Source organism: Limanda limanda, chromosome 3, assembly GCF_963576545.1.
Source record: "Limanda limanda chromosome 3, fLimLim1.1, whole genome shotgun sequence".
Classification (NCBI taxonomy): Eukaryota; Metazoa; Chordata; class Actinopteri; order Pleuronectiformes; family Pleuronectidae; genus Limanda; species Limanda limanda.
In genome coordinates, this window is record NC_083638.1 from 17,346,385 (window position 1) to 17,358,536 (window position 12,152).

The 12,152-nt window shown below is 39.0% G+C and overlaps 1 protein-coding gene across 1 annotated transcript; it reads right to left on the minus strand.

The window, feature by feature from the left end:
• Positions 1–490: 490 nt before the first annotated feature.
• Positions 491–7,101, minus strand: LOC132998587 (uncharacterized). Its single transcript, XM_061068309.1, has 10 exons — positions 7,017–7,101; positions 6,866–6,927; positions 6,652–6,766; positions 5,632–5,771; positions 5,337–5,479; positions 5,073–5,235; positions 3,786–3,879; positions 3,548–3,614; positions 2,684–2,757; positions 491–2,576 (listed from the first exon to the last, which is right to left on the minus strand). Exons 2-10 carry the CDS (start codon positions 6,915–6,917, stop codon positions 1,784–1,786), a joined length of 1,641 nt encoding a protein of 546 aa, XP_060924292.1. The 5' UTR covers positions 6,918–6,927; positions 7,017–7,101; the 3' UTR covers positions 491–1,783.
• Positions 7,102–12,152: the final 5,051 nt, after the last annotated feature.

Genomic DNA, 12,152 nt, shown 5'->3' on the forward strand with positions numbered 1-12,152 from the left:
AGGGGCATTCAGCTGCGTCATGCAACATCACCACTAGATGTCACTAAATTCTACACACTTCACCTTTAATATCAGTGATCATGTTGTTTTTCAGCAATGGTGTGTATTTATACATATGGCCACCAGGAGGAGGCTGAGTTAGTGTCATACTGAATGACAGATGAGCTGCTTCACATGTTGCTTCCATAGACTGGATCAGCACATTTACCGTTGAAGTTGATACAAAGACTAATTTTGTTTTCATATCCCAATGTACTAATGAATCAGCAAGTTGATTTTAAATATGACTAAGCATTTTTGTTATTACTGTGAGACACAATAACAGATCTCCAAAATCCTTTACTTACTGGGTCCAGCGATGTTTGTGCCAGTAAATTTAATGTTAATTTCACATGTGTCTAAGACAAACTGAGGTAAATTGAGAAATCTTCTTTTGTTTTACAAAGTAAAAAACTCAGAAGCAATAACCATAAAGCCATGATCCACAGGCCACAATGTTAACAACTTTTATTTGAGCAAAAAATATACCACAATAGTAACATTTACCAATGATTCACACGTTGTCTTATTATGAAAGAGATTTCTTCCTAAGTGTAGTAATAAGCATAGACTGCTGTGTGACGCTTGTGTGGGTTTCTATGGAAGCGTGTCAGCAGTTCCACAGAAGAGCTATGAGGAAGTTGCCAGGGAAGCATGACAACTGTCAAGGCTTGTTCAGACACAGACGTTAATCACTTCTGCTCTCTTGAATCTTTTTATGCAGATTCATGGCCAAGACACAACACTTGGATATAAAAAGAGCCTTAGTTAACTATCACATGCAAGATACAGATACATTAATTCCCTGCCTTTTCGTTCAAAAGTTTAAAAAAGCTTTATTTCAAAAGTACTGCATGTTCTCTGAAATTTTTTTTATGTACAAACTTTACAGCTGTTTTACATCAAAACAAACCATGTCATGGAACAAAATGTCCAAAGTAGCAAAGCATTCACAAACTACTTGTTCTTTAAAGTGCAAAAGTTATCTCTTCATTACGGAAGGGTAGGGTCAGGCATAAGAAGAAACATGACATGACGCATTTTGAGAATAAAGTGGAAATGTCAAGAGCTAGATCAAAGAATTTAGAATTTTTAGTAATAAAGTGGTTATGTCCCAAATAAAGTCAAGTCTTTTTTTTATCAAATCCAGTTACAGGAGTGACTGACAGTAATGTAAGCTGCCCGGTTACCAATCTTTTCAAGCTTGTGTAGTTTCTCCCTTAAGAACAGTTTTTGCACAGAACTAACAAGGATCACCACACTGTGTTTATGTCCTAAAAGAGAGTTCTCTGGTTTCGAAAAAAATATTTTGTGCAATTTAACCAATTCATTTACACAAGCATTGATGCAGTCATGTGGGCTCACGTTTGTAGTTTGATAAATTCTTTGACTTCATTCTTGAAACATAAAATGCATTCTCTACATTTTGACTCTATTCTCGGAATACAAAATGAGGAAAACAATCTTCCTACTCAAAACATTTTCTTGACATTGTATTGGAATTTCTAAACAGTAAAGAACAGACTTTATATATATTACTCATATAAATTAATGGAAAAACAGGAAAGCATAAAAAATTCAGTGCTACACACTCTGGTAGCTGCTGTCTGTGAAAACTGTGATGGGCAGGTCAGCAGAGAGCAAAGAGAGAAAAGGTCTTTGAAGCTCAGAGAGAAGAGTGAAGGAAACCTGGAATCCCTAGTGACATGATGGTGAATGATTCCACTGGTAGTTTGTCCCGATGTTACTCTCCCGCAGGCTGTCCCACCAGAGCTTGAAATGACTGGTAGGCATCATCCACTTGAGGAAAGCTTTGTGAGCCAGCAGGCACGAAGCTGGTATTGTCATCACTTATGATGACCACCTTCCTTTCTTGATTTGGCTGAGTCATCCTACTAGCCCCCTCGTCAACGCTCTCATACCCAGCCTCAACTCGGGGAACAGGATCACAGGAGGCGGTTGTGTCGGTGTCACTAGAGATTGAGAACAAACTGGAGTCCTCTTCACATGATAATCGCCCTGAATCTGCATTGCACTGCTGATACGACATTTCTGTAGCCATCCGAGATGAACCTGACCAAGGTAGGTTAAGAAGCAGACAAGCTGGTGCCCGTTGATCAGGGCAGGTCACCATCTTATCCTCAACAGGACAGTAAGCAGAGTCACAAACCATCTCAGCCTGGGTCTGGACTTCAGAGCTCTCTGTCATTATTTGATGTGGCGGGTTGGGAATGAGAATTGAATAGCTTTTATTGTCGAAGCCTGATGATCCAGAATTCACCTCCATAGCTTTCACTCCACAGGGAGTGCAGGGAGCGGAGAATAAACCATCGGCTTGGTTGGATTTATTGAGAGGATTGGAGGTAAGAGGTGATACTGGGCTGATACCGGGTAACACTTTGCTGAGGGCATCAAGACGACTGGCCACAATGTCAGGCGCTTCTGCGTTAGCGTAGCTGAGACAAGAGAAGCCGCTGCCGATTCCACTGCTTTGCTGTAAGTTCCCGCTGCTAAAGTCTGTCAGTGATCCCTTTGACCTGATAACCGAGAAATAGGTTTAAAATAAAATGCCAAAATACTCCCATAGACATCCCATAGAGGGAAATGTGTTATACGGTTGATGCACCAATGCAGCCATACTCACCAGGATTTGCTGTCATCTGTAATAAGGGGTTCAATACTGACAGAGGAGGTGAAGGGCGGCTGGGGCTTCAAGACCTGGAAACAAAAAAGATGAACAAGATTAAGGCTGCAAATGTGACAATATTCCGTTAAAGGCTTAGTTTGGAGTTATTATTATCCAATAGATGTGAACCATTGATCTTTTTTTTTTCTATGGGTTTCTTCCAGTTGCTGCTGGACAAAGTGATTTTGAGACACCAGTGGTTGCCGTGGTAAGTTGAGTTTCAATCTAAAAAAATATAGAATATATTACGAATGGAATTACATGTAGCACCTGGCGTGAGTAGTTGTCCCTAAATGCCACTTATCTGCCCCTAACAATGAAAATGCCAGTTAGTATTTTTAACCTTTGATAGAGTGAATATAAATAGTATAAGCTTATGAAAATTGTAATGACTATAACTTTGATGTTTAAGTGTTCTTTAGTAAAAACTAGAATAGCACTCAGTCGAGGGCATATCTCTGCCAAGTCCTGAAAGTCCCCATGAAATTCAATCAAGCTGCACCAAATTATACACACCCATCGATATCAGTTCCCTTAAATGTGCTCGATTTGTTTTCCTTTCATTATTATCCAGGAAAACTGTGAAAATGTCAAAGGAAGTGAAAAGGAATTCCTGGATGTGGCCCCTGATCCTGATCAACAGCCAAATTGAAAAGCTGTTTCCAGGTAATCTGTTCAGTTGGTTTTGTGTAATCTTGCTTAAATTCATACATACCAACAAACAGACAGGGAAACATTACCTCCTTGGTGGAGATAATAAATATATATACAACAATTGGATCTGCAAGTCGGTGATTTGTGGGAGATTACTGGGTGTCTCACCTCTTCAGCAAATGAACGCATAATAGGAAGTTTGGGATTTGGACAATTGTCCCATGCCCTCCTCACCCTAAAATCAAACATGACAAAAACAAAGTGACAAACATGACAAAGGGAGTTACACAATTTAAAAGGAAAACAATTTTCCCTAATTCATAAACAGAGGCAAGACAATTTCATGTTAAAATTCAAGGTGCTGACAGAGAAAGAAGGACGTAAAACTTTTATCTACACAACTTACTTTACAAAACAGTAAAATGCGGCAATGGCGATGAGGACTGCAGCAATACTGAGGCTGAGGATGAGAGCCAAGAGCAGGGCGAAATGGGAGGCCGCTGGGAAGTAACAAGTATGAAGGAAGTTACAGTTTGTACTGATGAAATCTAATACAGAGATTTACATAGAGAGAGGGACCTGCCTTTAAACCGGGTACCAGGCTTGTGTTATGTGTCACACAATAACAGCCTGAGCTACTATTCAACACCTGTAATTTACGTAAGTACACTGCGTCAGCAGATGCTAGCATCATCAGATCTTTAATGAGCCGAATGATTTAACATTTATTTCAGTTTGAGCACATCATGCAGCAATGGCAGGCACCCGTATTGTTCATCATGTCCCAGTTTACTGACTAATTCAATGTTTACTCACATCTACTGGTAGTTAATTTGTGCGGAAGACGTTCAAACCTACAAATAATGAATAAGATAAAAATAGGGCTGGGCAAGTTAACTAGTTAATTACGAGTTAACTCAAGTGATGAGTTAACTCGATTCATTATTTTATCTCGCATTAACTCAGGTTTGATTATTTATTGTTTTATTGTGAAAGTCAGGCTTTTATTTTGTGAAAGTCTATTGCTGACTGCTGCGGAACCGGAAAAAAGAAAATAATTGGCGGATTAACAACCATGGATAAGGCTACGGAGCTTTTACATGGCCATTTTCATTTTAAAGTCCTTCCAGACGGCGGAGTCGACAGAACCAAAGTTATTTGTAGCCACTGCCAAGGTGAATTTTCTTATCACCGGAGCACTTCCAGTCTAAAATATCACCTGAATGCAAAACACACAGTTGATATCAGCAAATCACTCAACAAAACAGCGAGCGGAGCGAGGCTTCGGCAGACTACGTTAGACGCAGGAAGGAGTATACATTTTTCATAACGAAGAGGATAACATTAATGTCCTGGCAGTGGCATTGAGCTTTAACTTTGTATTTGCTTTGATAACATTGTTAAGTTGAGATTTACACTGACTGAATATTTTATTTAACTGCTACTGTATTAAATGCTGACGTTAAAAGTGTTTGCAGAACAAATGTTATGGCACTTTCGTTCATATGGCAGAACATTGAAAATAAAATTGCGCTATACACTACTTTTTAATTCATTATTGGATTTTGCGTATACAAATGCGATTAATCTAGGATTGGTAAATTGTTTGTGAAACACATTTTATTTTGTTTGTTGAAATCCTCTTAACGTTGCAATAACGTGTGATAAAAAGTCAACAGAAGAGGACACTTACGGGTTGAGAATTCCATCTCTTCACTGCTGTCACTAAACTTGTCGCTTACATCAGTGAAGCTCCTCACAGTGACAACATACGTCGTGCTTGGCTCTAAATCTTCACCGGATATTTCATAGATATTCAGGTTGGCAATGGTTTGTGGTTTGAACGACTTAGTGACCTGCAATACAGAAACAAGAAATTAACTCCTTTGCCTAGTCTGTGTCATTATATGTCCAGGACGATTGATCTTAGAGTAATACAGTGTGAAGTCTCTCCTACATTTTTTTTATCTCCTTTTTTACGGTACATCAATTCAGCAGTCAAGCTGCTTTCGAAAAAGTCCTCCATGTTGTGTTTCCACTTGACTTGAAAAACCCCGTTGATTTCGTCTACTGAGATGATTGTTGGGACTTTGGGCTTAACTGTAGAGGAACAGGGAAAAGACAAGTGAGACGAAAGCATCTTGAAGAACCTCCCTCCTGTTTTGCACCCATCCCCTGTCATTCCCTCCTTCAGTAAGTTTTTCCAGTCGCTGCAGATTTGTAGACTTTTCATACAACAGCAGGCAACTTACTGCTTTGTGTGACACCGATGATTTTGGACTCCACTTTTTGGTCTCCTCTCAAAACCTCTACTGTGTGACTCTTTCCGGGAACAAGTAACATTTTGAAGGAGCAACAGCACTGGGAATGACACTTCTTGGGAATGCAACCTCTGTGGGATACAAAAGAATGTGCAACATGCTGTGAATAAATCATGTTACTAGCTTCTCAGTTGATTTTAATAGTACATATTCAATACTGTTAAACTTGAGTCAACAGTTTCAATCTAAAGAATCATTATTATTATTCTGATTTGATAGCAATTTAAGTTATGAGCAGCACACCACTAGGCTTGGACTATCTTGTTTTTTTCAACTAAGAAATATTTCTAAAATATGATCGTTCTTAACTTAACAAAGACACAGAGACCATTTTATGTGTCTTCATCTCATCCCATCTGAATTACTGCAACAGCTATCCCTATTACTTTTGAAGTGATCATTATTTTAAAGACAGAGAAAGCATATAACATAACTTCATCTCATCGTGCCCGGTCTATTCAACAGCTGTCTTCACTCGCGGAACCAAAAAGCTATTGACTGACTTCAATCTCAGCTGCCAGGCTCTAAGAGATCATATCATATCACCACTTTTAAAGCGTCGTCAAGATTTTACTGAATCATTTTAAGGGTCTCCTTGGTCTCTGTCCAAGCTATATCGGATATTTTACTCCCGTATGAAAAATAACTGGTAGTTGGGCCCCAGGGCTCTAGGCTCTGAGTCAGTGATGTCCTTTAAGTCCCTTCTCAAGATTTTCAACGGTCACATCCAGTATTAGTTTTGTATGCATCAAATTCTTTTAACCTGTTCCATTTAAAACTTATTTCATTTAAATTTATCTCATGATTGTATTAAATTCCTGTTTTATTTGACTGCCATTGTATCCTGTAAATAAAGTTTATTATTATTTTTGAATTTGTTTAACTAAGCTTAATATGCACAGTTGAATACAGAAATACACAGGCTCACTTCTGACTTAATCAACAACTTACCCATCTTTGGTGGAGAGAGCCACCTTGTATTCAGAGCAGTTCTGCGCTTTAAACTCACAAAACATCTGTTTGTCATAGTCGTTGGTGCAGTCCAGATGTGTTTCCGTATCCACACCTGTACGACACAGACACCACACGAGCAGACAGCAGGTAGAGGGGGTCAGGTTATTACTTATTTGAACAACGATCTACATGTGCAGTATATTATACGTACCTGGGAGAGATATGACAGTGTTCGCTATGATCAGCAGGAAAATAGAAAACATCCTTTCTCGCCTGAAAACAAACCCAAACACGGATAAGTTTCTTCCTTAAAAACAACAAATACCTCGGACACATGTTCAGGTGACGTAAATGTTGCCTACCTGTGTAGATCCCCGCTGAACCGTAATTTATTCCATGTGTTTCCCTCGAAAATCAACAATCCAACCGCGAGTCGTTTACACTCTGCTGCTGTTGTAGGAGGAAGTGAGCACAGGGCGGTGCTGTGTGTGAAGCCACACCCCCCCCTACACACACACACACACAAGCACACGCACACACACACACACGCACACACACACACACAGACACACACACACCCACACGCACACACACGCACACACACACACACACACACAGTCTTCCTGATTTGGAAAGAAAGCATTTACTGTAAATGTTGCGCCATCATTTCCCGTGAAGTTCGTCCCACTCACTCAGTCAAAGAGTACAGAGAAGGCAAGATGCTTCACGCATCACTTTTCACTTCAACTGAAAGTGTGGGATAAACTACTCTAAATGCAGGAACCCAAATAATCGAGCCGAATTAAATTAGGGTTGGACCAGGGATATTTATATGGACGCGTAATAGCTTAAACCATACAGATGAAAGTGTTTGGAGAATCCACAAATCCACGTATATTAAAAGTGTCTGTTTACAGCCTGTCCAACAAGTTCATAATGGAATTGTTGCCAGACCTTCAGTTAGTTATCATTATCAATATCTATGATACTAAATTGTATCAAACCCCCAAAAGAAGATGGAGGTGGAAATATGACATGTTTATGAAATGGTAAATGGATTTGTTTTTATATTGCGCTTTTCTAGTCTGATGAAGACCACTCAAAGCGCTTTTCAGTACAGTTTCACATTCACCCATTCACACACACATTCATACAGTGCATCTACTCGCAGCACTTTGTTATTCTATGGGGGGCTATTGAGGGTTCAGCATCTTGCCCAAGGACACTTCGGCATGCAGATGGTTCAGACTGGGGATCGAACCGCCGACCTTCAGGTTGGAGGACGACCACTCTACCCCTCAACCACAGCCGCCATGAGTATCTCTTTTATTGTATTGACACTGGACTGCTCCTGAATTACACACTAAAAGCACTTTTTATGTATTAAAATTGTTTTCATCCCATAACAAAGTTAGACGACTTGGCTGATGTTCTCTAGTACTAGAACTTTGGCTGTGGATAACTCCAAAACCACAAAAAGAAAATAGTACTTCATAGTATGTAAGATGTTTCCTGTTGCCAAAACAATAGGTTCATAAAGTACTTAAAAGGAAATAGTGTTTTTTTCTATCAACAGAGAAACAGGCTGAATTTAATTCCTCGCATAGGTACTTTGACTGTGGATTATTTCAAAAACTGCACTGTAAAAGTACTTGTACTGTACTTGAGAGTACTTGTGCATGCAGTGTGAGATGTTCCTGTTACAAAAAAGTTAGGTTCATAAACACTTACGCAGGTAGATTACTCAAAAACTACACACTAATACTACTTCACATTACTTGTACAAGTATTTTAAGATTAACTGAAAAGGTGAAAGGCTCATAAACTACTTATGGAAGAAATATTTTTTAGTCTCTGTCAAAGTTAGATGAAAAGGATGAATTGTGTTCCGTAGAAAGGACTTTGGCAGTGGATTACACCAGAACCTCAAAAAAAGTCTTTCCTGTTGCGAAATATTTGGTTGATAAATTACTTGCGAAAGAAATGTTTTTGTTCTGTAATATATGTTCTTTTGCAATGGATTACTCCAGAACTATACAATAAAATTACTTTATATAATTTTAACAACTATTTTAAAATGTACCCATTTTAAAAATATAAGACTCCTATGGAAGAAATGTTTTTCATATCCAAAATCCAAGATAGACGAACAGGCTGATTTGTTTTCCGTAGAAGGAACTTAGACAGATATCACACCAAAACCTCAGTGTAAAGGTTCAAAATAATAAGGCTCATAAACTACTTATGGAAGAAAGGGTTTATTATTGCAGATTATATCAGACTTTTTTATATTTTCAAGTTACAGGTGTTGGACATCTACATTTCTCTAAATTGATAAACTGCTCTAATTTAGTGAGCATTATATTTGTACAAGATATTGTATGAGGATGTCTAGTGGTGTAGTGCAGGGTATACATGGGTATACGGTGTAATACCCACTTATTTTTCAATCAGCATAGCGACAGCATAACCATTTCCAAATTGTCTGCATCATTAATCCCTGTCCTGCAAGCCAATTCTTTTTGTGGACAGCGAAAGCATCACCCTCCCTTTTATTCCTCTGATTGGTTAGTTAGGATAAGAATGTCAGGGGAAGCCAATCAGACGCCGATAGGGATGGGTCATACCTGTGTTCGTCTTCCTGGTAAAAAATATCACAGCGTTCATCTGACCTCAGCCTTTTAAAGACAACCCACAGGAAGTGGAATAGAACATCAGAGACTAAATAAGAGGAGGGACTTTGATATAAGATTTCTCTAATCCTTTCTTTCATAGATTATTAATCATTTGCTTAAACTCTATAATGTGTTTGTAGAACATTTTCTTCTGATATATTGTATTCATGTCATGGATGGTTTCATCAAACAGTGAGGCTGTAACACATACACATCTTTGACTTTTTAGTCAGGTCAATCAACCATACAACATTTCATCTATTCATCTGATATGTGACTCAAAACGTGTCATGTTCAGTGACTGGGATTGGCTCTTTAGCTCAGGTGAAGCTGAGCAGACAACAGGCTAATGTCAGCTGTCAATCAAGTCATAATTTTGCTTAATTTCAAGCCTGTATTGTCTACACGAGGAACAAAGAACAAAAAGTACATCAAAGGGAAAAGACACTGAGACCAAGAACCCAGCAATCCCTTTGAATTTGTCTTTATCAAAGGAAAGAGACGTCAAACACATCACTACCTAACGGTTAATTACTGGTTAATAGTGCCCACAATCTTTCAGAGAAAACTGAAAAAAGAAGAGAATTTTGCAACACAGTTTTACAATCTCGATATTAAAATGGAAACTGATGCGCACACAGGTGAGTTTGAAAAGGGGTTCATGAAACCTGTGATAAACATTGTAATACAAAATGTTAATATTTTAAACAGGAAACACTATGGTTAATGTTCTTTTTGATTTAACGGTTAATTATGTCCACCAGAGAAAATCAGGGCAGCGAAGATGCATAACTATCAGCTCACCATCAAGACGAAAGATGAGACCATACACAAGCTGAAGGAGCAGAACCTGAATATAGCCAAGAAAGTTTCAGAGCGGAATATTGTAAGTTTAGTGTAGTCCACACAAAATTTAAGTTTATCTCTACCGCTTTGTGTTTTGACAGTTGATTTTGCTTTTGCTTCCTAGGCTGAGGTTCAGAACACCGTCCCTTTTCCTGACAGGGAGTTTGATTACACTGTCTCTCGCATTCCAGGAAAGGTAAAATAAGGAATCAATATTACAGGGTCTTTTGTTGTTCATTCTTACTGTACTATACAGTGCACCTTTGGCTTAATTATATATAATAATACCTTTGTCACACCAAAAGTATAACTCCAATATATCCTCAAACAAGATTTTTAACCCTTTCACTGTCTGTATATTTATTTCTCTTTTCTCACCAACATTTTTCCTTGTAATGCGTTTTCCTCAGAAAGCCGAGTCAACACTAAGTAATGAAATCAATCTTAGGATGAAGCATCTCAATAAGATGAAAAACATCACCATGAGATACCAGCAGCGCCTTGCCCTGCTGAGGAGGGAGTGCCAGCGACTGAGACCTGAGAATGAACTTTTTCCACCACCTCCTAATTTCCATGCCCGTGAGGATGAGGAAATAGCTCGGGTACTTATGTCTCAATATCATGTAGAGATGTGCAAAACATGAAAAATGCTTATTTCCAGTCAAAGATTTTTAAAAAAGCTATGTGTTTTTGTGTGTGTGTGTGTGTTCTCAGTTCCTACGGTCACTGGAGATCCAAATGGAGAAGACCGGGTTTAAGTGCAGTCAGGCTGTGTTCAACATGAGGGATCACCAGAAACTCATATCTCTTATCCAGGTTAATACAACATACAAATTTTAACCTTAAAATAATGCTTTGTGTCACAAAAATTTACAATTACTCACTGGAAATTTTGCTAAATGAGTATTGACGGCACCAGTGTTTCCCACAGGGATATGAAAAAACAACACTCCCAGTTGCCGATTGTAAAAAGCATGTTGTTAGTTGTGTGGCTGTTTTCACCGTAGGCATGATAAGTTAATTCTACAAAGATAATAACTGTGCAATCTGTCAGAGGATAACAGTGAAAAAACACATCATCAGTGTTTTGTTCACAGTGTGCTAATTAGTTCATTTTCTTATCACGCACAGAAGCAGTAGTTGTTGTGTTCTGTGCTGCAATGCTCAGCAGGGTAATAATGGCCTGCGTGACACTGATGCGCCTTGAACAGGGGACATTAAGTGAGATGTGAGACTTTGGCAGTGGAATGGTACATCCTGACCTGGTCCAGGAGATATTTGCCTCCTCTCTTAACCTTTTTCACATTCTCTTTCCTTCTGCCTCTCACTTTTCCACTCTCGCAAATTCAGGGGGGCAGTATGGCCTGCAAGAGCCATTCAGATCATCTGGATACAGAGATCCTGAAGTACAAGAACTCTCTTCACCAGCTGCAAGCCAAGAACAACAAGACCCAGCTCTCCAACAAAGCTCTTCAGGTAACCTGTGACCTTTTCTCACGGGGGGGGATTCACTTCCCACCACTCTCATCACCACTGATACAAGTTATATGAGTCACAACTTAGTGGGTTACAGGGTTTTTTAAATATTTATTCACCTGCCCCTTTTTCAATTGAATGGACACAGCTTACAGGTTTGCATACATTAACATTCCCAATTACTACACAGTGTGCAAAAAATACCCCCCACTCCCCAAAGCAATGTTCCTCTGCCTTCTTGGTCCTTTTGTTTCTTCAAAATAAGTGCACAGTTAACACCTTAGTGGGTTAAAGTGCATTGTTTGCTCACAGAGCCTCCCGTGTTAAGTAATTTTTGGTTTGAAGTGTAGTCATTACTAGTTGGTTTCCTTCTGACTTTCCTTTGTTTCCCATCTCTCCTTTCCTTTCTTCTTATTTCTGCTATAGGCAAAGTCAAAGCAGCTGAAAGAACAGTTCGATGAGGAGGAAAATAAGAGGGCGGTCGACCTCATCGCCCAAAGG

What these genes read in the sequence shown, in the direction of transcription:
- LOC132998587 (XM_061068309.1), bottom strand. Translation starts at nt 6,917, where the DNA reads ATGTTTTCTATTTTCCTGCTGATCATAGCGAACACTGTCATATCTCTC. An exon ending in CATCGGTGTCACACAAAGCA is followed by an intron (nt 5,480 to 5,631) that starts GTAAGTTGCCTG and finishes GTTCCTCTACAG; the next exon opens with TTAAGCCCAAAGTCCCAACA. An exon ending in ACAGATGACAGCAAATCCTG is followed by an intron (nt 2,577 to 2,683) that starts GTGAGTATGGCT and finishes CTCGGTTATCAG; the next exon opens with GTCAAAGGGATCACTGACAG.